This window comes from Bos indicus, chromosome 17 (assembly GCF_029378745.1).
Source record: "Bos indicus isolate NIAB-ARS_2022 breed Sahiwal x Tharparkar chromosome 17, NIAB-ARS_B.indTharparkar_mat_pri_1.0, whole genome shotgun sequence".
Classification (NCBI taxonomy): domain Eukaryota; kingdom Metazoa; phylum Chordata; class Mammalia; order Artiodactyla; family Bovidae; genus Bos; species Bos indicus.
The window spans coordinates 52025800-52053234 of record NC_091776.1 but is presented as its reverse complement, the minus strand read 5'-3'; the positions used below and the strand labels follow the sequence as shown (position 1 = coordinate 52053234).

At 43.7% G+C, this 27435-nt stretch overlaps 2 protein-coding genes across 8 annotated transcripts in view; both read left to right on the top strand.

The window, feature by feature from the left end:
* Positions 1-9269, top strand: part of TCTN2 (tectonic family member 2) — a 29267-nt gene extending 19998 nt beyond the window's left edge. For 5 of the 6 annotated variants that reach the window (XM_070769399.1, XM_070769395.1, XM_070769396.1 and 2 more), the window contains 5 exons: positions 3081-3187; positions 6607-6763; positions 7542-7667; positions 8309-8397; positions 9050-9269. In XM_070769399.1, the coding sequence (XP_070625500.1) occupies positions 3081-3187; positions 6607-6763; positions 7542-7667; positions 8309-8397; positions 9050-9153 (583 nt within the window). In that variant the 3' untranslated portion in view covers positions 9154-9269. The remainder of the gene's footprint in view (positions 1-3080; positions 3188-6606; positions 6764-7541; positions 7668-8308; positions 8398-9049) is intronic. The other variant, XM_070769400.1, reaches the window with a different exon arrangement.
* A 4877-nt stretch (positions 9270-14146) lies between these two features.
* Positions 14147-27435, top strand: part of ATP6V0A2 (ATPase H+ transporting V0 subunit a2) — a 40973-nt gene continuing 27684 nt past the window's right edge. For both annotated transcript variants that reach the window (XM_070769394.1, XM_019977739.2), the window contains exons 1-6: positions 14147-14474; positions 19230-19308; positions 22409-22506; positions 23866-24003; positions 25086-25174; positions 26389-26515. In XM_070769394.1, the coding sequence (XP_070625495.1) occupies positions 14358-14474; positions 19230-19308; positions 22409-22506; positions 23866-24003; positions 25086-25174; positions 26389-26515 (648 nt within the window). In that variant the 5' untranslated portion in view covers positions 14147-14357. The remainder of the gene's footprint in view (positions 14475-19229; positions 19309-22408; positions 22507-23865; positions 24004-25085; positions 25175-26388; positions 26516-27435) is intronic.

The window sequence follows — 27435 nt, the reverse complement described above, 5'->3', positions numbered from 1 at the left end:
ATAAGTGCAAATAGACATTCTCGGAAGTTTCATCGGTATTTATGCAAATTTCTCTGGGAAGTTTGTTCACATCATTGGAAACCCCACATTCCTAGAAAATCAGAGAAAGGGTTGGAGCTAAATGTCATCGGTGATTAACATTTAAAGAATTTTTAAGCTTTGTTACATGATGTATAAAGAATTTCCCATTTAATTATCTGGGTGGGATTTGGAAAATGTATGGATATTCATATGCATTCTTTTTTTTTTTTATTGATGCAAAATTCACACAACATAATCATTTTAACAGTTGACTGGCATTTAGTGCATTCATAATGTTGTACAACTACCACCTCTGTTTAGTACCAGCACATTTTGGTCTCTGCAACATGAAACCTATACTTTTTATTTTTTAATTAAAAAAAAATATATTTATTTGGCTGCGGCAGGTCTTAGTTGCAGCATATGGGATGTAGTTCCCTGACCAAGGATCGAACTGAGGCCCCTGTGCTGAGAGCTCAGAGCCTTAGCTGCTGAATCACCAAGAACATCCCTGAAACCTGTACCTTTGAGAAGTCACTCTCTATTCCTCCCTCCTCTCAGCTCTGGCAACAGCCAATTCACTCTCTGTCTCTATGGATTTACCTATTCTGAATATTTCATATAAATGGTCTCCTATACTTTGTGAATTTTTATATCTAACTTTTCTCACTTAGCATTCTGTTTTTGAGATATCCATGTTTGTAGCCTGTGTCAGTGCTTCATTCTTTTTCACAAATGAATCATATTCCATTTTATGGAGAGAGATATATATGTATATATGTGACATTTATTTATTCATTCCTTAGTTGATGGATATTTGAGGCATTTCCACATTTGTGGAATAGTGCGTTGTGAATTGTGTTTTGAACAGCCTTGGGTCACTTTTTGTCTGAGCGCCTGTTCTCAGCTCTTCTGGGTGTGTGCGCAGGAATGGAATGGCTGGATCATCGTGTTCGGTTCTTAAGGAGCTGCCATGTTGTTTTCCACAGAGGCTGTACCATTTTGCATTCCCACCAACAGCATAAAAGGGGTCCAGTTTCTCCACATCCTTGCCAACACTTGTTTGTTTTTTTGGCCATGCCATTCAGCAGAAGGGCTCTTAGTTCCCTGACCAAGGATTGAACCCTCACTCCTGCAGTGGAAGCTTATAGACTTAACCACTGGACTGCCAGGGAATTCCCCCTTGCCAACACTTGTTATTTTCCAGTTTTCTGAATAATAGCCAACCTAGTAGATGTGAAATATCAATATCTGCAGATATGCAAATGACACCACCCTTATGGCAGAAAGTGAAGAGGAACTAAAAAGCCTCTTGATGAAAGTGAAAGAGGAGAGTGAAAAATTTGGCTTAAAGTTCAACATTCAGAAAACTCAGATCATGGTATCTGGTCCATCACTTCATGGGAAATAGATGGGGAAACAGTGGAAACAGTGTCAGACTTTATTTTTTTGGGAAGATGCTTACTCCTTGGAAGGAAAGTTATGACCAACCTAGATAGCATATTAAAAAGCAGAGATATTACTTTGCCAACAAAGGTCTGTCTAGTCAAGGCTATGGTTTTTCCAGTGGTCATGTATGGATGTGAGAGTTGGACTGTGAAGAAAGCTGAGCGCTGAAGAATTGATGCTTTTGAACTGTGGTGTTGGAGAAGACTCTTGAAAGTCCCCTGGACTGCAAGGAGATCCAACCAGTCCATCCTAAAGGAGACCAGCCCTGGGTGTTCATTGGAAGGATTGATGCTGAGGCTGAAACTCCAATACTTTGGCCACCTGATGCGAAGAGTTGACTCATTGGAAAAGACCCTGATGCTGGGAGGGATTGGGGGCAGGAGGAGAGGGGGACGACAGAGGATGAGATGGCTGGATGGCATTACTGACTCTATGCACATGAGTTTGGGTGAACTCTGGGAGTTGGTGATGGACAGGGAGGCCTGGCATGCTGCAATTCATGGGGTTGCAAAGAGTCGGACACGACTGAGCAACTGAACTGAACTGAGTATATGTGAAGTGGTATCTTCTTGTGGTTTTGATTGCATGTATTGGAGAAGGAAATAAATACACTGGCAACCCACTCCAGTATTCTTGCCTGGAGAACTCCATGGACAGAGGAGCCTGGCGGATTATAGTCTATGGGGTCGCAAAATTTGAGCAACACGACTGAGCAACTAACACTTTCACTTTCGTTCTTATACCCATCTCATCTGGAGAGCAGAAAAAAGGTGGAGGTAACATTGAGAAGGGAAGAAAAAATGTGGGAACAGGTTACCCACAGTGGCTCCTGATGGAAGGGTGCGAGGCCTGAGTCAACAGTCAAAGTCTCTCCCTTGTGGTTCATAAGATTTGTACCTCCAGTGAGGTCACTGGAACAAGAGAGATGCTAAGTTCTAGTTCTTAATCTTAAACCAAATTTTAAAAAATTTGTTTCTGGCCGCACTGGGTCTTTGTTGCTGTGTTTGGGCTTTCTCTAGCTGTGGCGAGCAGGGGGGATTCTTCATTGCAGAGCATGGGCACTAGGCACACAGGCTTCAGTGCAGGATGTGGGCTCAGTGGTTGTGGCGCACGGGCTTAGTTGCTCCTCAGCGTATAGTATCTTCCCAGAGCAGGGGTTGAACCCTGTCCCCTGCATTAGCGGGTAGATTCTTATCCACTGGACCACCAGAGAAGTCCTTTTCACCTCATTTCATAGCTCAAACTTCTAGCTAATTATTTAGGTTCCTTTTACTATGGGGTCACTCTGGCCCATGAACTTATCCTGGTGACTTGACATGTAATCTACCCACCTGCCAAGTTCTTTGACACTCAAAGGAGCCTGCACATGATTCTATTGTAAGTTACTAATGTTCTAAGTCTGAAGTGAGAGACTGCTTCCATACATCCTCCCCTTGCTGTGTAAGTTCATCTCGGGAAGACCATCCTTGAGGGGTGAAACTCCCAGCCTAGATCCCCTGGCAGTTTTTTTTTGTTTAGGCATCCAGCAAGCACAACCTGGACACCCTCAGAAAGGACTTCAGGACAAGACCTGCTGGCCAGGAGCTGAGAAATGTCTTCCTCTCTTGCAGGGAGAATGCTGTTGAACTGCTTGATTCATTAGTACAAGTGACTCATGTTGCAATGAGAGGCAACTCCGATTACAACGATCTCAGTGATGGCTGGCTTGAAATAATACGTAAGTCAAAGCTGCACGTGTGTGAAAGATGTACCTCGGTTGCTCTGACTATGTAGCGTCAGATGTGGCATTAAAGGCTGACTCAGCAGCCGTCTTTCTTTGCTGTGATCCAACAGACATTTGTTTAGAGGTTAGCTCTCCAGGTAGAAGGCTTTTCATGTCTTTTATCTCTTATTCACAATGGCTTTTTTTTTTTTAAAGAGGAAATCTACAGGAAGTTCAAATTGCCCAGTTGTTTTACAAGCTAACGGTCTTTGGAAAAGGAAGTCTTAATGAAATTTAAGGATTTTTGAGTGCGTGTCAGTCTGCATTCCTATTTTTGATTGCCAGCAATATGGACAGTTGAGAACTGGTTTCATAATTTACAAAAGCAATTTTGTTAACTTAAAAGGTGATAGAAAACATTGTGCTAAGTGAGAGAAGCTAGACACAAAGGAGCACATACTCTAGGATTGCATTTATAATGCTGTGTCCAGGAAAGGCAAACTTATAAACACTGAAAGCAGGTTAGTGGTTGCCCAAGGCTCAGGCTGTTGGAAGGAAATGAAGGGTGATTGCTAGTGAGTATAGGAGTTCTTTTCGGAGGGTGATGAAAATGCTGTAAAGTTGAATCTGCTGCTGGTTGCATAACTCTGTGAATATAATTGAATTGAATTATACATTTAAATTTAAGTAGGTGAACTATATGGCATATCAATAAAGCTATTAAAAAAGAAAGAAAGAAATTAAGGTGTAACAGAGCTAATAATAGTGGGGTCACCAAGGCCAGATAAAAAGATTTGATGTTCCAGCATCTTTGGTCAGAGGCATTTGCTCCGAGTGTTGAGGTCACAGGGGTTTGGTGTGTGAAGAGATATGCAGGGGTTTGGCATGTGAAGAAGAGATACACCGCAGGGAGTACATGGAACAGACTTAGCTCCAATGAGCCTGATTTCCACTCCAGTTACAGAGTGTCCATCTGGTCACTGAGCTGTGGCTCACAGGGGTGGTCTGAGGTCACACTTTGTTGTGGCAGAGCTGGAACTAAACCCAGGGTTCCTAGCTCTTTCTCTTCTCCCAGCCAGCAAGTCTGGTAGCATTGCTCTGATTTCTCAGGGAGTCTGGAATGCATAAAGGGCTTCCCAGGTGGCACTAGTGGTAAAGAATCCACCTGCTAATGCAGGAGACATAAGAGACTGTGGTTCGATCCCTTGGTGGAGAAGATCCCCTGCAGGAGGGCACAGCAACCCGCTCCAGTACTCTTGCCTGGAGAATCCCATGGACAGAGGAGCCCGGCGGGGTACAGTCCATGTGTGCATGCTCAGTTGCTTCAGTCCTGTTCGACTCTTTGCGACCCCATGGACTGTAGCCCGCCAGCCTCCTCAGTCCATGGGGTCGCAAAGAGTCCGACATGACTGAAGCGACTGAACATGCATGCTTGAGTGTATAAAGGCACTTTGAATACAGAGAGAGCTTCTTTTCTTCCTGTCCTTCCTGGGATTGCCTCTTGGGGCCTGAACGAGCTATCTGACACTGCAGCATCTGCTTTCTTAAGTCCCCTCCCATCCCTATGGATGCTGCTGGGAGTGCAAACCCTCCCCCTGCCCCCAAACACCGAGTCCTGTCTTTACCCTTTCTACACCTTCCGAGGTCACTTCAGCTCATCAGGTTGGGATTCATACAAAGGACCAACCAGACACATGCCCCTGAACTTTCCCCACCTGTCGTGATTAGGGTCTGAATCATTACAACCCCCTCTGTCCCCTTCCCTGGGGGTGGCCAGGGATCACATAATATGTATGCCTGGCTGAGGTACTGCTGACCACTCTCTGATGCAGGCAGTGGGGTCTGGCCAGCAACGTGGTTTGCCTGTCCCACTTCTGCTCAAGACCCTAAGCCCAGAGTTAGGTCCTCATCTGGAAGTAGAACCCAGGGGTCAGGGCTTGTCAACTCCTTGTTAACCTGTTGGCCAGTGAGGTGGGCCATGGAGGTGCCTGTGGGATGCAGGGAAGGGGTCAATAAAGCACTGGAGAAGTAAAAACCACAGGAAATTTCAAGACAGAAAGGCAGAGTTGGGAAGTCAGAGGTGAAGGCATTGTGCTGCCTTCATGGTGGAAGCTGTTAGCTTGTATTTCATATCTAAGCTGCAGGTCAGCCCTGGTCCTCGTTAATGAGCAGAAGAGGAACAGTGCTGAGCCCATGTATCAAGGAGAACGAAACTGTTGGTGACAGCCTTCCTGATCCCTGAAGAAACAAAGAAATCCCCCCAGAGTGACCCTAAGGCTTGCCATCCACATCCTGTGACTGACCTTGCTGTTTCTTCTCCTCCCACCCCCGCAGAGGCCAGTTTTCGAGATGAATGACAGTTCATCTCTTTTCCAGTTTTATCCTCTTCCATTTGTATTACTGCTATGGCAGCACACCAGGAAATTGCTTTTGAACTATTTAATCTGTAGTAACTAAAGTTGTTAGTATGGATTCTAAATGTCTTACACAAGCTTTTACTAGAACAGTGACTGCGCAGAATAAGTCTCAAGGCCTTTTACTACTAGTCAATATTTCTGTTCAAACTCTGGGTGGATGTCAATGAGGAGCTTGGGAACTGAATCATGATTTATGGTTTTATTAGGTGAGTCAAAGATTTAAAGTTCCAGTGACTGAGTTAACATACAAGGGGACACTTTTCTTTAAGTCTCTATTTCTTTTTTTAATTATTCATTTGACTGTGCTGGGTGTTCTCATTGCGGTGGCTTCTCTTGTTGTGGAGCGCAGGCTCCAGCGTGCTCGGGCTGCGGCACGTGGGCTTAGTAGATGCGGCTCATGGGCTCTAGAGCACAGGCTCAGTAGTTGTGGCTCATGGGCTCAGTTGCTCCGTAGTATGTGGGATCTTCCTGGATCCGGGATTGAACGTGCGTCTTCTGCATTGGCAGGCAGATTCTTTACCACTGAGCCACCGGGGAAGCCCAAGGAGACATTTTGTTTTTTTTGTTTGTTTTTTTTTGAGGATCACATTTTTATTCAGGCTGGACTTCTTGTCTTAGCACCAGCACAAGGAGACATTTTGAACACGAAAAGTCAAAGTGAAGTTGCTCAGTCGTGTCCGACTCTTTGTGACCCCATGGACTGTAGCCTACCAGGGTCCTCCATCCATGGGATTTTCCAGGCAAGGGTGTTGGAGTCGGTTGCCATTTCCTTCTCCAGGGTATCTTTTCAACCTAGGGATCGAACCCAGGTCTCCCGCACTGCAGGCAGACGTGTTACCGTTTGAGCCACCAGGGAAGCCATGGGAGGCATATAACTAGAGCCTGTTAGAGATTAAAGACTCAATCCTCTGATTCCTGCCTAATAATATTTCCAATTTGGGGGGTTACATTACAGTACTGTAGGAGAACAGAAACTAAATTCTTCTTTCCAAAATGCACAACTTAACACCTATCCAGGTGTGGATGCCCTTGGTGCAGGCGCAGACCCACCTGACAGCAACGTGAGTGGCATCTGCCTGGATGTTCCCGCGCAGCTGAACATCCGCATCCTCTTCTCGGATGCTGGTGCCGTGGAAGGGATGACTCAGCAGGAGATACTTGGTGTCGAGACTAGGTATGATGGCATCGAGGCTAAGTGTGCATTCGCAGGGAAGTTTCCTCAAGAGGTGGCAAAGAAGACCACCAGCAACTTCAGGCTTATATCAGATTAGCAAGTCCGGTGGAAAGAGGGTGCCTTGTTTCTCCATCTTTCTCAAAAATGGTCTAGGAAGACTTTCATTGGTTCAGTTTCAGTCATGTGCTCCATTCTGAGCCAATCACTATGGCCAGGAGAGTAGACAGATCTGATTGACCGGGTGTAGGTGATGGGCGCATTCCTAGGTTCAGGTGAGTCCCCTCTCGTCTGCTCGACTGAGAGTGGGAGAGGGTTAGTTCCCTGTGGGGAAAACTGGGGTGCAGTTACTAGAAGAAAAGCAAAGGGCTGTAGGGATAGGCAAAAAGGCAGCAGTAACATAGAAAGCCATCAAAAATCGTTAGCTGCTGCCGCCGTTATTACTATTACACTATTGTTTGAGACAAACAAGTGATAAAACAAATGAACTTTAAAGGCACCAGCATGAAATGAGATGACGGGGGAGAAGAGAAGAAGCAGAACTGGCAAAATGCTGGTAGTGGTTGCAGCCTGTGGTAGGTCCACAAGGGTTCATTACACAGCTGTCTCAGCTTGTGTGTGCAGTTGAAAATTTACGTACTTCAAAGGGGGAATGGCAGCACCAGGAAAACGTGAACCGTGTATAGGAGAAGCCCCGCTCATGTTGTGTCGGTTACCCGGTGTTCTCAGCAGACCAGAAGTGAGCGGTGGCTTTGTCGCTTGTGTGACCTTTCCCTCCCAGGTTCTCGTCCGTGACCTGGCAGTTCCAGTGTGGACTGACTTGTGAGGACAAGGCTGACCTCTTCCCCATTGGCGCATCGGTCCAGTTTATTAAGATACCTGCACAGTTACCCCATCCCCTTACAAGGTAATCTGTTTGCTGATCTCAGTGACATGATCAGGAAGCAGAAAAACATGTTTAAAACTAAGACGTTTAGGGACCTCCCTGGTGATCCAGTGGTTGAGACTCCGTGCTTCTACTGCAGGGGGCATGAGTTTGATCCCTGGTGGGGGGAGTAAGATCCCACATGCCACGTAGTGCTGCTAAGTAAGTAAAAGACAAACAAAAGCTTTACTTCTTTAATCAAGTTTTAAATGAGTCTTTAAAAATAATTTTATTTGTTTATTTTTGGTCGTGCTGGGTCTTCACTGCTGCTCCCGAGGACTTTTTCTAGTTGCAGAGAGCAGGGTCTACTCTTCAGTTTTGGTTTGCGGGCTTCTCATTGCAGTGACTTCTCTTGTTACAGAGCACAGGCTCTAGGCATGTGGGCTCAGTAGCTGCAGCTCTGGGGCTCTAGAGCACAGGCTCAGTGGTTGTGGCATGCGGGCTTAGTTGCTCCAAGGCACATGGGATTTTACCTGGTCAGGAATTGAACCCGTGTCTCCTGCATTGACAGATGGATCCTTTACCACTGGAGCCACCAGGGAAGCCCTTTAATCAGGTTTTGATGCAGCTCATCAAAAGCATGTTTTGTTATAGCTATTGTAACCTTCTAAAATGTTTTGTAGATTCCAGATCAATTTTACAGAGTACGACTGTAACAGAAATGAGGTTTGTTGGCCACAACTTCTATATCCACTGACCCAATATTATCGAGGTAGGTAAAGCCCTTTTCTGAAATGGTTATCATTAGGTTACGTCAATTAAAAAACTTTTGAAAAAAGTATAAATGTCACAGGAAAGTTAAAACATATAGCAAAATTTTAAAAAGAAAACATGTACAGATGTTGCCATTTAGAAATGATCACTATTTATGTTTTGGCTTATTTCTACCTAGTTACCCAAAAAGTTAAGAAATAACAACATTCCTGGATATTCCCTGGTGGTCCAGTGGTTAAGACTCTCTGCATTCACTGTAGAGGGCATAGGTTTGATCTCTGGATCCCTGATCAGGGAACTAAGATCCCACAGGCTGTATGGCTCAGCCAAGAATGCCCCCAGGACCAAAAAAAAATGTTGCTCACACTGCTGTATTTAAAATGGATAACCGACAAGGTCCTATACTGTACAGCACAGAGAACTCTGCTCAATGTCATGTGGCAGCCTGGATGGGAGGGGAGTTTAGGGGAGAATGGCTACATCTATATATGTGTATATACATGTATATGTGTATGGCTGAGTCCCTTTGCTGTTCACCTGAAACTATCACAACATTATTAATAGGCTGTACCCCAGTACAAAATAAAAAGTTTTAAAAAATAATGATAATGACAAAAAAAATTTGCTTTGTTTGATTCATTGTCTTGCAGGAGAGCCTTACTCTCAGTGTGTTGCCAAGAGCTTACTACTGGTATCCTTCATCATTTTAGCTGTATTCCTCAGTAACCCCTGGATCAGAATACACAAAGCTTAGAATTCAACTACCGTCTGACTTCTTACAAATCATCAGCTTCTACGTCAGAGATTTGTTGTCCTCCTGTGTGCCTCTCTGTAAAATCTTAATAAATGAAATGTTTTATTTTTATAGAACATTTTATTAAGTGCTCCACAAATTGAATTCACATGTGTACCTATCCAAACGTTCAAAGCAATTCAGAGTGGGTGTTCTCACCGATGCACCAGAGTGAGCAAAACGCATCAGAGGATCACCTGTGTCAATAAGTGTAATTAGGAACTTTAGGTCATCACAGCTTATGAAAGTCATAGGAGTTTTGGTCCAAATGTTATTCCTACCACAGAGAGTGAGTTTTTGAATTTTTTATATATTTCTGTTGAAATGATAAGTTTCCACTATTCCAAAGAAAGGATTAGAAAGGCATTAAAGTCTGTTGCCTTAAAAAATATTCACAACCTCAAAGTTGAGAGTTATGTTTTATTTGGTGGGTATTTTTAGAACTTCAAGCCCAGGAGATACCATCTCAAATGATCCTGAGAGAATTGCTCTGAGGAGGTGAGGAGAGGAGTCACGTTATATAGAAGTTTTGCAACAGAGGGCAAGTAGTTTGAACATCAAAAGATTATTGTTAATTAAAACCAGATATCCCAAGTTAAGGGGTTTTGCACTTTTCTATGTATGGGAGGTTGCAGGAGTCTGGGCCCACTGAAACCATTCCTTTCAAATGTACTTCAGTGAAATAGAGCCACTCTCCTGTGTTTTTAGACTTCCCAGGTGACCCATTGGTAAAGAATCTACTTGCTGATGCAGGAGACACAGGAAACAGGGTTTGATCCCTGGGTTGGGAAGATCTCCTGGAGTAGGAAGTGGCAAACCACTCCAGTATTCTTGCCTGGAAAGTTTCATGGATAGAGGTGCCTGGTGGGCTACAGTGTGCAATCCACTGGGCTGCCAAGAGTTAGACATGACTGAGCATGCATGCACATTCTGTGTCTTTGCATCCTGAGGTGCTTTCCTCAGGCCTTACTGTGGGGAGTGGCCGTAGTCTGAGGACTGCTAGATGGCAGGTGTTCCGCTCCTTCCTGAATTCCCTTAGGGCTCACCATCTCACAGTGGAGGGCTGCAACTGCTCATGGCTGTGATATCCTTCTCCAGGAGATCTTTGATATGGCAGGAAATAGTCCATTTCTGAAGTCTTAAAAAGTGTGTATAATACAAAAATCCAAAAAAAATGGATGAGGCAAGATGTAGGGGTTAGGGGAAAGGACCTAACGTAGGAGGTAAGTAAAACAAAACCAGGAGTGAACACAAGCCCATGAAAAAACATGCCAACGACCTTGCATTTAGTAAAGGTAGGTCCCTAATATAGTCTCCAGTTTGCAAAAAATCCAAAATATGATTAGCTATAGGAATCATGGGGACCATTGATTAAAAATTAATCTGGCTTTCAATGAAGTACAGTTTTTCCTAGTTGAGTCTTGAGAGAAATTCCTCCTGGGGCCTCTTACAAAGGGACAGATAGCACGATGCAGCATGGGGAGAGGGGCAGAGTGGCCGTTTCCAACCACAGCCACGTGGCCACATTGCCACCTCCAGTGAGGTTTCTTGGTGTGCTAGATAAATTTAGTCATTGTTTCCGATAGACTTTGTGTACTGTGGGTAAATGGAATTTTCTAAAGCAATTCTCTTCTCTCTCTGAGTTCTAAGCATCTCTTGACATCCTGGTGCTATGTACAACGTGGTGTTGCATCTTTTTTTTTTTTGTCCACACCATGTGGCTTGTGGGGTTCTATTTCCTCAACCAGGGATCAAACCCATGCACTACAAACTACTGTTTTGTAATACAATGAGAAATGGAATATTTTGTGCCATATCAGTAAACAAAGGATGTCACAGTGATCACTGATTGCAGCTACCATGACTGGTGAGCTGGTGAGCCCCAAGGGAACTCAGGAAGGAAAGAATACCTGCCACCTAGAAGCCATCAAGATTGTAGCCACTCCCTATGGTGGAGCCCTGAGGAATCTCAGAATATGATGTGAAATAGAGTGTTTGCTGCCATATCAGTAAATAAAGATGTCACAGTTCTAGCGATTGCAGCCCTTCCGTGTGAGCTGTTGAGCCCTAAGGGAATTCAGGAAGAAAGAGAATACCTACTATCTAACGGCCAAGACTGTAGCCGCTCCCTGTGGTGAGACCAAGGAAGGGAAGGTCAGGATGTGAAAACAGGATACTGGCCCCAGATAGGTGAGATGCGTATGAAAGGAATGGTTTCAGTGAGCCCAGACTCTTGCATCTTGCCATACATAAAAAATCACTAAATTCCTTAACTTCAGATATTTGTTTTTTCTTAATTAATAATAATCTTTTGATGTTCAAACTACCTTCCCCTTGTTGCAAATTTCTTTATAACCTGACTCCTCCCCCTGCTCCTCAGAACCGATCTCTCAGCGTCACTCGAGACCCTGTCTCCTGGGCTTGAAGTCCTAAAAATTCCCACCAAATAAAACACAACTCTCCATTTTGGGGTTGTGAATACTTTTTTAAAAGTCCACAACATCACGGAAACACTGAATTTCTCCCCACTCTGCTGCACTCTTTCTTGGATGTGGATCTCTGTGGGTTGAGGTGATTACACCCCCTAGGAATTGAAAATTGTCTTTTATTAAAGCAAAGGAAATACCCAACTGATTGGTTCTTTGCAGTGATTCAGAGTCTTTCCCTGGCAGTTAGCATAATTAGCTCTGCGAAGTTAATGTAAAATTTCCAAATGACAGGGAATTTAGCCTGATTTGGTGGGCTTTGTTAGGGTGATTTTGGACTTGAGAAGGGAAAAACTCACTTTGACAGTAGAAGGGGATTAGGGTCAGAGCAAACCCAGGTCTCCTGCATTGTAGGCAGATTCTTTACAATTTGAGCTACAGGGAAGACCTTACTATATAGAGTTTATATGTTCATATATGCATTTGGGAAGTATTTATTGATCGACTACTGCCCTGAACCCTGGAGATACCAAGACAATGTCCCTCGTGTGGTAGAATTGTTGACTGAAACAAAACAAAAAAACTTCAACATAACTCTGAAAGTTGAGAGTTATGTTTTGTTTGGGGATCTTACTGAGGGCTATAGCTCAGGAAGGCAGCCTCTCAGATTGCTGTGAAACTGAAAAAGGTAAGGGAGGAGCCAGGATATACAAGAGTTTTTGTCGAAGGAAAAAAAACATGTAGTTGAACATCAAAAGATTACTGTAATCACAAAGAACAGCCTTCACAAGTTAATGATTTTTAGTGCTTTTGTTGACAAATCCAAGCTCGCTCTGCTTGCCTCATGACAGGCCAGTGAATTGGAGACAAGGTGTTGAGGCAAGGAATATGACGTTTTGGAAAGCTGGCTGATGGAGAAGATGGCAGACTAATGTCTCAAAATAACCATCTTGTCCAGGTCTGGATGCCAGGTTCTTCTATAGACCAGAGAGAGAAGCCACGAGGAACTAAAGTCAAAAGACAGAATAGAGAAGAAAAAGCAATGAGGAAGTACAGCAGAAAGGGCCATCAGGCTTGCAGTACAACCGGCCTCAGAAAGGGAGGGATGTGTTAATCTCTTCTTTTTCTCACAGCCATTCACAGGTGCTCAGGGTCAGAGTCTCTCTTTGAGCTGAACAAAGGCACTTTAGTTTAACAGGCAGAGGTGCAGCATCCTCTGAGGCAGGCCATTTTGTATGATTATAATAACAGCAATGAAAAGCAAGTCAAAGAAACAGTTGAAACATGGGAGTCAGAATTGGTTCTTCTCTGCAACACTTTTCCATGTGTGGGAAGGTGGAAGAGTCTGGGCTCATGGAAATTATTCCTTAGATATGCATCTTAACTATTTAGGACCGGTAACTTGTTTTTCTCCTTTCTGAATCCCCTCAGGGGATGAACCCTTGGGGGTGGCTGCAGTGGCTACTGGCTTGATGGCTGTGACATCCTTTGCTTACCAAAATGGCAGGTGATTTTTTTTTTTTTTGTCCAGGAAGTTTTACATTCTACTGGGGGAAAACTGGCAATAAACATAGACAAGATAATGTCAGACAGTGCTAGGTGCTATGGAGAAAATAAAACAGGACTGCCTAGGGTGGGGTGGTAGGGACACTTCTGCTAGTGGTCAGGACCAGCTTCTTAGAAGCAGAGACATTTGAGCTGAGACTTGTAGGAGCTAGTCTTGAGAAGGCCCTGGAGAAGGGTGTTCTAGGCAGAGAGAAGGGAAGAGTCAGAAAGTTGAAGTGCACCAACCTGGAAAACGAAAGAAGGCAGGTGGGTGGGGTGGAGACCAGGGCTTGGGGAAGGGAGAGGTTAGACCAGGTGGTGTGTCTGCTGGCCCTGGTAAGCAGTTTGAACTTTATTCAGAATGAAGTGGGAGAAGTCAGAAGAATTTAAGTAAGCTCACATCCGATTTTCGTCTTGTTAGAGATCTCTGTAGCTGCTGTGTGCAGGATTCTATCAAGAGTAGCCTGGCACCAGACCCTGCTTTGTCTGCACAGGGGCCAGGACCCCAGAGAAAACCACCACACGGGGTGTAATTCCGTTGATAAGAAATGTCTTGACAGATCTATGGAGAAAAGGTTGTTTAGTGGTTATCGGGACCTAGGGGATAAGAAGGGGACTGACTGCAGCTGAGCAGGAGAAATCTTTATGGGGTTGATGGAAACGTTCTCAAATTGATCCAGACACTGAACTCTGTAACTTTACTAAAAATCACAAAATTGTAATACTCTAGTCGGGTGAACTTTCTAGCACGTAAAATCAATAAAACCCCTCCTATAAAGTTGTGAACGGCAGAGAGAGGGGCAGCTGTTGGTCAGGCCGGGGCTGAGTTCCTGAACTCCCCGCACTGACGCGGAGTTAGTGCCAGTTGTCCCCACAGCCGCCATCGGCCGCAACTCCTGACGCCATTGGTCGGCCGGCGGGGGCGCGCGCGCGCGCACGCGTGGGGGCGGAACCGGAACCGGCTGTAGCCGAGGGGGCGGGGCCCCGAGGGCGGCGTTGGCGGAGGCTGGAGCGGCGGCCTCGGTGGCTGGACTGGGGACAGCTGCTATAGTCCGGAGCCCCATGGTTTGGAGCCGCGGCCAGGCCGCAGGAGAAGCTCGATCCCCGGGTCAGCCCGGCTGACCGTGCGGGACCGCGCAGCCCGGAGCCGCCGGCGCCCGTCGGGTCCCGCCGGGGGGCGCGGGCCGGTCCGCCATGGGGTCCCTGTTCCGGAGCGAGACCATGTGCCTGGCGCAACTCTTCCTGCAGTCCGGCACGGCCTACGAGTGCCTCAGCGTCCTGGGCGAGAAGGGCCTGGTCGAGTTCCGAGACGTGAGTGTCGCCCGTGAGATGCGGGCTGTCGCTCCCCGCCAAGCTCCCTCATTGCACCTTTCGTTTGGGCCTCCTTCCCCGCGGGCACCTGGGCAGGGGCGCCCATTTCCCAGAAGGGGAAGCTGAAGTCCACTTTCCGGCCAGAGCTTCCGCAGAGCGGGGCCCGAGCCCAGGGTCGCCGGATGTCTGGTCCGCGGCCGCCCTGGCTGGGTTAGTTAGGAACGCTTGTCTTCATCAGCTTGGGTCGTGCCATCTGATGCTTCGGAGCCAGGCACTGGGCTAATTAAGCGGGAGAGCAAATCTGTTAAGGCCTCTTGAAGCCCTTTTGGAACTTACGGAGGAGGGGAGGAATATTAAGTAATGATACGTAAACAGGAATACCTTTGCTGTACTGACAATAAAAGGGGATGGTGAGATGGTGCCCCCGGTAGGGGCGGTCAGGGAAGCCTCTCTGAGGAGGTGTCCTTGGGCTGAGACCTGAGTGAGGAGTGAGCCAGGCTTGGGAAGTTCTGGGGGACACGGACCCAGGTGGAGGGAACAGGAAGAGCCAGAAGTCTGAATTAGGAATGAATTTGGGGTAAGCTCCCGGGCGGCGGGATTTTTTGTCGTTCACTGATACTTGGTGATGTATTGATACCTAGCACTACCTCGTACGGAATAGGAGTAGAGTCAGAATTTGTTGAAAGGGAGCTGTCCCCCCAACAAGTAGTAATAAGCACTTGTTTTATATATCTGTTTATTTGTTTTTTGGTTGGCTCCACCATGGACTGTCAACCCCTGGGGGTAAGAGTCTTGTTCATTCCTGACTCCTAAGTACACCTTGCTTTGTGGGCATTAATAGGCATTTGTGGAATGAATGAACAAGCTTGTATCAAGTGTTTGCTGAGTTTGGTGCTGGAGACTCGGGGGTGAGCAGGATGGACAAAGTCCCTGTGTTTTTGTTGCTCACAATCTGGGAGGAGTTAACAAACACACTCTGATTATGAGCTGTAATAAGTGCCATGCTGGAAAAAAAAGTATGAAAAGGAGATTATGAAGCAGGACCTGGCTGATTGAGCTCGAAGTCACTTGAGTGAACACTATTTCTTGGGACCCACCTTTCATCGCCTTGGTTTCCCTTCATCTTTCTGAGGGTGCTTTAGTTTCCAGAGGGAACTCTTCTACCCAATATTTGATATCAGCGATCCTTGGGTTGGTCCCCCAAGGCAATTGCAAGGTCAGAGAGAAACTCCTGAATGAGAGATAAGGCTGCGGAGAGGGCCCAGCTTGTCCTGGTTCTTGGAGCCACTTGGGCTTCAGCACATGATGCCCACTTTGCTGGCAGGAGCTGTGCTGAACTGTGAATAAGGAGCCCCGGAGAGATTCAGGAAAGAGTTGTTTGAGAAAGAGGCTCCCTTCTTTATAATAGATTTCTTCCATCCTGTTAGTCCTCAGGTCGAGAGACTTCAGTCAAGCTGAAGTCTTAGAGGTTTGAACAAATGCTGTAATTGCTGTGAAGATTCAAATTTTGTTGAATGCCATTACATTAGGTAGTAGAGGACGCTTGAGATTCTTCTAAACTGAAAATCAGGGAAAGAAAAAGAAAGTGCTGTTCATCTTTTTCAGAAGTGAAATAAAGTGGAAATGCTCACATTGTGTGATGCTCGGTGTTCAGAGCTTAGGGGTCTATGTGTGTCTGACTTCGGGATGACTATCAAGCAGCTAGAGCAGAGAGCTCCATCATACCTGACTCTTTCTGTTCTCTTCTGGAGTTTCTTACTGACTTTGTGCTCACCGGGTGGGATCACTGACACCAGTCTTTTCTGGCTTGTGCAGGTAGGAGCTCTTCCCCCTTTTGTTTTAGTGATCCTTCTAAGGGAGGAGAGGCAGGACCGGAGTTTCTGCAACGATAGCCAAAGAGAAGACCTGGAAAAGAAAGGTGATTCAACTCACCAGTAGGACTCAGCGAAGGGCAAGGCCATCCCACTTTTCTCAGGGTCTGAAGTCTGGGGACAGTGTTTACCTTCTGTCTGTTAGGATCGCAGGTGTGGGTACTGGTGAAAACAGCACAAGGCGGCCTGTGCTGATTTTTCTAGATTAATTATTAGTCTTAAAGTGAATCTGTGTTAAAATGTACTTCATAGCATTAGCCTGGAATTAAGGTGCTGTTACCACCTAAAAAGAAAAGAGAAGCTAAACTTCACACAAGAAACCGCACAATAGAAAAAAACCAGTTACCATGCTGTGTAAGCCGGTGATGGCGGATGTCATATCCAGTCACGTGTGTGTTGTTGCCACAGAAATTTGCCTTTTCACGAAGATCCTACTGTTTGTGGAACCCTGGTGTCCGATTTGAGTTCACTAGTGTTTGATATTGAAGAAAAAGACATCAAAACTGAGAAGCTGTGTCATGTATAGACAGCTTTTGATGGGCGGCTTCCTCTGCTCATTCTTAGTTCTGACCAGGCTGAGGGTATCTGAATCACTGGCAACCTGAAAGTGGTGACTAGTTTGGGTTAGTGTGACTTCCAGAAATGAGTGCAAATGTGACAAACAGAAGTGAGATTAGAATTTTTGCCTTTCTTCTGGTTAGTTCTTTATAGAAGTTTGGAAAACTGAACAAGAACTGAGGCTTTAGGGTAGATGTTCAAGCAGCTTCATGCCACGCTGTTTGTAATTCTCCTTTTTGAGAGTGCCCCACGCCCTGTGGGCTTCCCTTGTGGCTCAGCTGGCGAAGAATCTGCCTGCAATGTGGGAGACCTGGGTTCGATCTCTGGGTTTGAAAGATCCCCTGGATAAGGGAAAGGCTACCCACTCCAGTATTCTGGCCAGCAGAATTCCACTGACTGTATAGTCCATGGGGTGGCAAAGAGTCGTACACGACTGAGCAACTTTTGCTTTCCACCCCATATCACACTGAGTGGAGTAAACGTAAAATTCTTGCCCCATGTGCCTTTCAATGTAAATTATTACTGTAATTCAAAAAGTTGTGATGTAATCTATGTCCATTGCGGGAAATTTGGAAAACCTAAGATAATAATTTCCATGATCCCATTAGCTAGAAATAAACACTTTACCGTTTTGGTTAACATTGGCCAAACATTATTTTTCTAATAATATTTTAAAATGTACATGCATAGGTATTTTTGTATCATTGGAGCCACACTAATAATGTGTGCATGTGTGCGTGCTCGTTTGTGTCTGACTCTTTGTCACCCCATGGACTGTAGCCTGCCAGGCTCCTCTGTCCTTGGGATTCCCCAAGGAAGAATACTGGAGTGGGTTGCCATTTTCTCCTGCAAGGAATCTTCCCGACCCAGGTATCAGACCTGCGTCTCCTGTGTTGGCAGGTGGATTCTTTACCACTGTATCACCTGGGAAGCCCCACACTGATAATATGTTTAATCTTCTTCCCACACCCAAGTTGTGATTAATTTCCTCATTTTATTAAATATTCTTTTATAATCTTTTTTATTGTTTTAAGCTTTGTATGATAAGATATTAAGTAGAGGGAAGAGTATATGGAAACAGTGAATTGCTATATACCCGTAATATAAACCCATGGCGGGAATTCCCTAGTGGTCCAGTGGTTAGGACTTGGTGCTTTTACTACCAGGACCCCAGAAGGCCATATGGTGCAAAAAAGAAAAAAAAAGAAAGCTCCCATCAGACAAGATCAATTTGAAGCAAATCCCAGATATATTATTTCATTCATAAATATTTCAATAAGTACCTCTAAAAGGTAAGGACACTAAAAAGATACCATTATCATACCTAAAATTTTTAATAATAATTTCTTAATATAATCAAATACCTAATCATTTAAAACATCATTTTTAATAAATGTATAGTAATCAATTACATTATCGACCCATAATTTTTATACAACTTTATTGATGTGTATCATAAAGTTCACCTGCTGCAAGTGTACAATTTGTTGGTTTTTAGAAAATTTTCCAAGTACTGTGTCCGTTGCCACAAGCCAGTTTCAGAACATGATATCATCCTAGTAAGGTCCCTTATGCTCATTTCCAGGTCATCCCCTCCTCACTGTGAGACCCAGGCAGTCACTCATCTGCTTTTTGCCTCTAGGTTTCCCTGCCTGGACATTTCATAGAAATGGAGTCGCACAGTCTGTGGCCCTTTGCGTCTTCTTTCATTTACATCAGGTTTCTGGGTGTCTCCTCCCTGATACTGATGTATTGGTTGTTTTTTACCCCTCTTTTTAATGCTAGTATTCCGCGGTGTGGATGTAGACGGTGATTTCCTTAGCCAGTTTTCCATGGTCAGTAGTTTTTTCTCTATCCTTGAAGTTGATCCTCTTCTTCACACATTTTTGTCCGTATCCATAGTTTTTTCTTTGAAGCTGAATTTCTTCATGGGATCGTTCTGGACTAGAGGATATTTTTCAGCCTGTTTTTTTTTTTTTTTTTTTTTTAAATCTTTTTTTTTGGCTGAGCGGGGTCTTTACTGTGGTGCCTGAACTCTCTAGTTGTGGTGAGCGGGCTTCCAGTTCCCCCGCCAGGGATCGAACCTGTGTCCCTTGCATTTGAAGATAGATTCTTAACCACTGGTTCACCAGGGAAGTCCCCAGACTTTTTTGGATAACAGTTGCCAAATTGCTTTCCAGAAAAGATGGGTCAGTTTATACTCCACTCAGTAGTATACAAGGATATGCTTTTCCCTTAAACCCTGGCAGTCGTACTTTATTTATAAAATCGAAGTTGTTTTTAAATTTTAGAAAATTCAGAGCAAAATTTTCATCCCTCTTCTCAGCTCAACCAGAATGTAAGTTCTTTCCAAAGAAAATTTGTTGGTGAGGTGAAGCGATGTGAAGAACTGGAGCGAATATTGGGTAAGTTTTTTTAAACAACTTAAATAATTATTTTATATAATTAAATATATAAGCAAACCTTATTCACTTTAGAAAAATTAGAAAATCTAGAGACGTAGAAAAGAAAAAAGAAGTCATCTGTATTCTCACCATTCATGTAATCACTGTTATGTAGGTTTATATTATCGTTCCACACTTTTTACTATTCATCTATAAAATTAAGGATTTACATATATAATAATCAGATTATTTTGTTATTAGCTTTGTTTCTCATTGAATGATACTTTAACATCTTTTCATGTCAGTAAACAGATTGATTCATCATTTTTAATGGCAGCATAGTATTTTATGGTATTAATATACTATGAGTTATTTACCCAATCCCTTGTAGTTTGTTATAACTTAGAACAAACTACATGTTTGTTAATATATTACTTAAAATATACATGTTAATATATTACTTAAAATTGTTATACATGTTAATATATTACTTGTTACATGTTAATATATTACTTAAAATTGAATCAGAGCACAAGGGAGGTAGGAAGTGGTAGATAGATTGGTTAGTAATTTCCTTTTTCTCAGGCATTATTTCCTTTGCATACATCAGTGTTCTCTGACTGTTAACTGTTAAAACTCAGCAGCTCAAGGCTACTTCCTTTATCTGTAAAACTTTTAACATCTTGGCCTAAAATAAAATGTTATTGTTGTCCAGTCGCTCAGTCAAGTCGGACTTTGAGACTCCATGGACTGCAGCACTCCAGCCTTCCTTGTCCTTCACCATCTCCTGGAGCTTGCTCAAACTCATGTCCATTGAGTTGGTGATGCTATTCAACCATCTCATCCTCTTTTGTCCCCTTCTCCTGCCTTCAATCAGGGTCTTTTCTAATGAATCTGCTCTTCACATCAGGTGACCAAAGTATTGGAGCTTCATCTTCAGCATCAGTCCTTACAGTGAATATTCAAGACTGATTTCTTTTAGGATTGACTGGTTGGATCTCCTTGCAATTCAAGGGACTCTCAAGACTCTTCTCCAACACCATAGTTCAAAAGCATCAGTTGTTTGGCACTCAGCCTTCTTTATGGTCCAACTCTCACATCCATACATGACTACTGGAAAAACCATAGCTTTGACTATAGGGACCTTTGTTGGCAAAGTAATGTCTCTGCTTTTTAATATGCTGTCTGGGTTTGTCATAGCTTTTCTTCCAAGGAGCAAGCATCTTTTAAAATAAAATAGTCTTTATCAGTTCAAACCTTGAAGTTTTGATTGAAATACAGAGAGGAGAACAGTTCCAAAGTCACTGTCAGAAAAACCTGAGGATGAGAGAGTTGAGGAGGAGATAAAGGTGACTTTTAGAATGATTTCTAATAGTTAATTATTGTGGATTTCATATTTTTTAACTGGGATTTTTAAGATCAAAAGAAACCTTTGGATCATCAGCAGCCTAGTCCTCTGCATATTGTTTGCAATCCCAGTCATTTGTGTGGATCGTGAAAGACAGGGCAATATCATACTTCCTTCTTTGCCACGTGTATGAGTCATTGGACAGGTTGTATATTTGGAATGAGTTTTCAAAGACAGGGCAGGATTGACAGGACATTAGACATGCCCAGGGCTTCCTGTAGCTTTGTTGTTGTTAAGTCACTGCAATCCTGTCTGACTCTGTGCGACCCCATAGACAGCAGCCCACCAGGCTCCACCGTCCCTGGGATTCTCCAGGCAAGAACACTGGAGTGGGTTGCCATTTCCTTCTCCAATGCATGAAAGTGAAAAGTGAAAGTGAAGTCGCTTGGTCGTGTCCAACTCTTCGCGACCCCATGGACTGCAGCCCACCAGGCTCCTCCATCCATGGGATTTTCCAGGCAAGAGTACTGGAGTGGGGTACCATTGCCTTCTCCTGTAGGTTAAGCTGTTTCATAAAGAATCCAGACTTAAAAGAAAATGAACCATCAAGTAAATTTAGGTATGTGCCGTGCTCTTCTGTGCTTAGTTGTGTCCTGCTCTTTTCGATCCCATGGACTGTAGCCTGCCAGGCTTCTCTGTCCATCGAGATTTTCCAGACAAGAATACTGGAGTGGGTTGCCATGCCCTCCTCCAGGGGATCTTCCCAACCCAGGGATCAAACCCAGGTCTCCCACATTGCAGACGGATGCTTTACCATCTGAGCCACCAGGGAAGCGCAAGAATACTGGAGTGGGTAGCCTATCCCTTCTCCAGGAGATCTTCTTCACCCAAGAATTGAACCGGGGTCTCCTGCATTGCAGGCAGATTCTTTACCAGCTGAGCTGCTGGGGAAGCCCAAATTTAGGTAAAATAGGTTAAAAAAATTTACATCCATTTCCAAAAAGCTCTTAAGCCCATTGCTTCCTTATTGGTAAGACATTCTGCCTGTTTTCCTTCCTCTCTCCCTCCTTTCCATCCTTCTTCCTTCCTAGCAAAATAACTAGTAAGACTTCTCCAAAACATTGTATCTGGTAATGATTTTTTACCAGGTATTATGACTTTTATCCTACGGAAAAGGATGTGTCAAGGAATTGAACATGTAAACTAAAGAATTTAAGTTATTTTTGGCTGTTTGAGTATGAGTTTCATGAATCTAGTGTAAGTCGTCCTAAGTCAAAGCATCACAGCTAACTGGTGACTCAGGAGAGCCAGGCTCTTTGCCCTGAGGTTTCTCTCTTTGCTGAGAAAGGTTGTTGTGTTTTTCCTGATGGGTGTGTATTTCTTCCTAATGGCATCTGTAGGGAGTTCACACTGACATCTCTGGTGGCTTATTCCTGGCACTTCCAAGTGTGTTCTTAACTTTCTGCTTTGTCTACAGGTGGCAGAGGCAAGTGTGACTCCAAAGTTCTTTAACTAGAGTTTTAGTAATGAAGTTCGGGGAATTTCAGAAAATATGTATATAGGTTACTGTCACTATGCTGATCTCTCTAGGCAGAATTACTGTACAGATCTTCAGAAGCAAGGTGACAGTAGTCATCTGTCAGTTGGGACAGTCAAGACTTTTGTGCCTTTAGACAGTTTTTAGATGACCTGGGAAAAGTGGGGACATGAAATGTTCTCACTGAAATGTCCTGGAGTAAGTTTTTCAGTCTAATTTGTTTAACTTTTCCACAGCATACTTGGTGCAGGAAATCAATAGAGCGGATATTCCCCTCCCTGAGGGGGACACCAGTCCTCCGGCACCACCTCTGAAACAAGTGCTGGAAATGCAGGTAACTTGGTTCTGGAGGAGGGTTTTAGGTCCCTAACCTCAGTTGGGCTTATTCACTTACTGTGTATTGTCTAGTGCTTTTCTGCCTTTCTTCTAAAGACTTTGGAATGAAAGTCAAAGGACCATGTTTGATTAAGTCTCAGTAACAGATTATCTGTGATACATTTTAACTAGAATTCAGGTTTTTTTTCCTTAGTGTAAGACAGGTGGTATTGAACAGAGATTGACAGGAATTAGATTGTGAGATCTGGTCGTGTAACCTCTGGGCTTCTGCAGGCCTTAGCATGCTTCTGCTACTGGAGGTGATGGAGGCTTCAGGCCTGTGCCCTTCACATTCTCCCCTGCTTCACTCTCACCCTTTCCCCTCGAATTATCAGAAGCTAATGTGAAAGTGGTTCCCCATGGTCAGCCAGCAGGATTCCTTCTCTTGGAGTTCAGTGTCTGGGATACACTGTGAGAGCATGGGGTCATTCATTCATTAGCATCCCCCTCCACCCCCATGAATTATCTGTTGAGATTTTGGTCTCCTCATCTGAGCGTTCATCACACTCGGAAATAGACTAGAGCTTTTACAGCCCTTCTAAAACAATTAGTACTGAATAACTAGGACCATTCCATTGCCGGCTGCTCTGTTTGTTTTACTGGGAGGAAGTCATTTAGCAGTTGGTATATGAACGGACTCTGGAGACAACTATACAGTCCAATGAGAGCAGTCAGCTGGTTTGGCCTGTTTGATGTGTTGGTTGTGATGTACTTACAAATATGGTGATTGTAGCTATTTATCAGTTCTATAAAGCAGAGCACAAGTAATAAATGTAGTGTGTCAGGGCATTTGTTTGAATACAAGTTTTCATTGAGTCAGTGGGTTGTTTTACAGATTTCTGCTTCTACTGTTTTAATACTTAAAGTATTGGTAAGGATGCTTGGTACACAACTAATTGTTAAAGATTTGTTCCCAAGTCTTTTTATGTCTAATTGAATAAGTGCAACTGCATAGAAACTCAGGCTAGAGACTAGAGATGGGTATGTTTGGGAAAGAGTGTTTTTCTGTGTTACAAATAAAAGGAAATGTAGTCTTAAAAGAGGAAGACTCTTTGGTGTATGGTAATGTGTAAGCAGGTGAAGGGAAACCAGAAGTTCTAAGACCTGAGATTAGCATGCAGAGTCATCATGGCACCCAAGTGCTTGCCATCATGGGTACCTGAATTAATATGAAACAGAAAATGATGAACTTTGAAAACCTGTGCATGTTTTCATATCCCTATCAAACTCTCATATACATTCTGGCTTTTAAAAACTTCTCCTGGTTCTGGGGTGCTGTGAAAAGAGTATTAGAGCCAGGACTGTCGTTTCATTTCAGGAGCAGTTGCAGAAGCTGGAGGTTGAGCTGAGAGAGGTCACTAAGAATAAGGAGAAGCTGAGGAAGAACCTGCTGGAGCTAATTGAGTACACCCACATGCTGCGAGTGACCAAGACCTTCGTCAAGCGCAATGTGGAGGTACTGGTGATACTTGGAGGAAGTGCCTTTCTTTCTCTTTCTTTTGGCCGCATGGCATGCAGGATTTTAGTTCCCTGACTAGGGATTGAACCCAGGCCCCCTGCATTGGGAGAGTGGAGTCTTAACCACTGGACCACTGAGGAAGTCCCAGGAGTGCGTTTCTTTTATAAAAATCTCATTCCCATAAGGTTTTCAGATTTTGTTATCAACTCCTATAGAGATACTGCTTTTTAAAAGAGATACATCTTTAAAAAATGAAAGAGATACATTTTGATCTTCACTTTATTTTTCAGCTGGATTCCATGTTGGTTTTAACCATTTGCTGTTGTTTAGTTTGCTAAGTCCTGTCCAACTCTTTGTGACCCCATGAACTGTAGCCCTCCAGGCTTCTCTGCCCATAGGATTTTCCAGGCAAAAATACTGGAGTGAATTACCATTTCCTTCTGCAGGGGATCTTCCCGATCCAACGATCAAACCAGAGTCTCCTTCTTGGCAGGTGGATTCTTTACTACTGAGCCAACTTGGGAAGCCCCGGCTTTAACAATAACTACTTCCTATTTGTAAAATGCTTTAGTTTGCAATTGAAAAAAAGACTTTTTATGATCATGAAAAAAAATTGAACAGTGGAAATCAAACTCCAAAATTTCAGTTTTATTCTTTCCTTCTTCTCAAATTACTAAAAGTAATGGAAGTTAAAAAAAAGAGAAAATCTATATAGGAATAAAGAACAGCCTATGCAGCAGTACTGTACCCAGCTGAGCATCAGAGAGGGCAGAGTGTATTCCTTCTGAACTTTGTTTCACTTCCTGTGGCAGGTGTGACCTCTGATACAGTTACTCTGTGTTAGGTTAAGGCGAGGACATAACCAGACTTTTTATTATATGTAAATGTCATCAAGTAGTTTACAAATAAGGAATGGGGAGGTTATCCTCTTTGTTTATCAGAGCCGACTCACATGTCTGAGTTAACTTGGCACCCAGATCTGAGTAGTTCTGATGCCGTGCAGACTTGTTTGGAAACAGGACTTGGGAATTAAAGTATCACTTTTGGCGAGACACGCTTGGTTTCATGTCTCTTTGTAGTTCGAACCCACTTACGAAGAGTTCCCTCCCTTGGAGAACGAGTCTTTGTTGGACTACAGCTGTATGCAGAGGCTGGGAGCAAAACTGGGGTAGGTGACAACTGGCCTGGCGAGCTTCACACTGTCCTTCTTGTCAGTGGGAGATGAGAGTAGATGAGCAGCCACCATCTGCGAGCCTGTGTGGAATGAAAGAAAGTGAATATTTGTATGAGAAAACACTGTACTCTAGTATTTGTGGAGTTGAATCACTTAGCTGTATTGACTTTTTAAGTAAATGTGATGGGAATTTCTTCTTTTGGTATCATGAACTGGAAAGAAGGAGCATTTATGCCATTCATCATTACTCCATAAGCTTCAAATAGTTGGTCATTGAAGCATCAAGTCCTGTTTTGTTTGGTGGGGACATAGGGGCTAAACTGAATTGGGTAATTTATTAATCATATTTTAAGGGTCTCTCTCTCTCTACTATTTATTCTGTTTACTTGAGCTAATGGTAACTTGTTTCCTCATGATTTGTAATCTCTTTTTACTATGAACTTCGGTTCCTTTGCTCCTTATCTGTAGGAATTCGGTGATGTTTAGTGTGAGGCTGTATTCCTTCAGAAAGAACTGATTTTTACATATGTCATGTACTTGGGAGCATTCCACCTATTTGGAATCATTTTACATTAATTTTTCTGCTTGAGTTTTTTTTTTTTTCCCTATTTTGTTATTCACCCTGCACATAATATGAGTTTCATCCACAAACCTGAGTGCATTCTAACCTGTGGTTGTAAATCATCAAGGAATATTCTCCCCCTTCTCCTCAAAACTGAATGGAAATAAACAAGTTTGCATATAGGCTCCTTTGCAAGATGGATTTTTTTTCTAGTCCACCCATTCACTTAAGGTGCAGTCCTTTGTTGAGGGGGGTGAGAGTCCCAACTTTGAGGGGATTGTGGGGCTTTAGTTCCAACTCCTCACCTGATATAGAGCCAGGTCTCCTCTGCCATGCTGGCCCTGAAACTCAAGGCCTTGAGATACTGGTTACGTATAGATACTGGCTCCGTATAATACGTCAGGACATAACTACGAGGTCCTGTTTTATTTTTGGATTCCAAGAATTTCTCTAAATTATGAGCTCAGCTTTACATTGAAGAGGATGTTTCAAACATATTTCATCCAGCATTTCAGATATTGTTCAGTTGGAGAGCTTTCAGGGTATCTTCCCCATTTTGCCAGAAATAAATGTCTTCATCATTCTTTTACTGCAGTTTGATAATATTCATTGCTTTTACTTGACCACAGCCTTTATTGTCTCATAGATTTGTATCTGGCCTAATTAACCAAGGAAAAGTTGAAGCATTTGAAAAAATGTTGTGGAGGGTCTGTAAAGGGTACACCATCGTGACCTATGCAGAGCTGGATGAGCCCCTGGAAGACCCTGAAACAGTGAGTAAATGTCACCATCTCCTTTCATCAGTGACGGACTTGCCCCAGAGCTGGAGGCACAGTCCAGAGTGAAGCATTTGAGTGCATTGTTGACTGGATCCCTTCCTATCCTTGGATACGTTTTGGGGGAGTTCCTGAGAATAAGGACTTTCTCCTGTTCTACTGAAGTACAATAGGGGCATTAACGTGGATACATCCTGCTTTCTGAGCTTCAGATCCAGGTTAGGTTTCAGCAGTTGTCCCAGTACTGTCTTTTACAGCAAAGGATCTAGTTAAGAATCACACTTTGAATTTATTTGTCATGACTTTTTTCTTGGTTGCCCTGCAAGGCTTGCAGAATCTTACTGAATAGATCCCTGACCACAGATCGAACCCTGGGCCCTCAGCAGACTTTGGATTTATTTGTCATGACTTTTTTCTTGGTTGCCCTGCAAGGCTTGCAGAATCTTACTGAATAGATCCCTGACCACAGATCGAACCCTGGGCCCTCAGCAGTGCAAGTGCAGAGTCCTAACCACTGGACCACCAGAGAATTCCTACTTGTCATGTTTTTTTGGTCTCCTTTATTCTGGGGTAATTTCTCAGTCTTACCTTGACCTTCATCGTCTTGGCATTTAAAAATTATTATAGACCAGCGTTTTGGGTAGAATGCCCCCCTGTTTGGGTTTGTCCGATGTTTTCTCATGATGAGATTCAGGTTATGTGTCTTTGTCAAGAATGTCCTGGAGGTGATGTTGCCTTCTCACTGCTTCCCATCAGGGGCACACGATTCCTTTGTCCCATTACTGGTGATGTTCACTTCGATCTCTTGATCAATACTGGTGATGTTCACTTTGATCTCTTGATCAAGGGTAGTGACTCCTAGTCCTCTCCACTATGAATTTGTAACTCCTTTTCCTTTGTATTTAATACATGTTTTT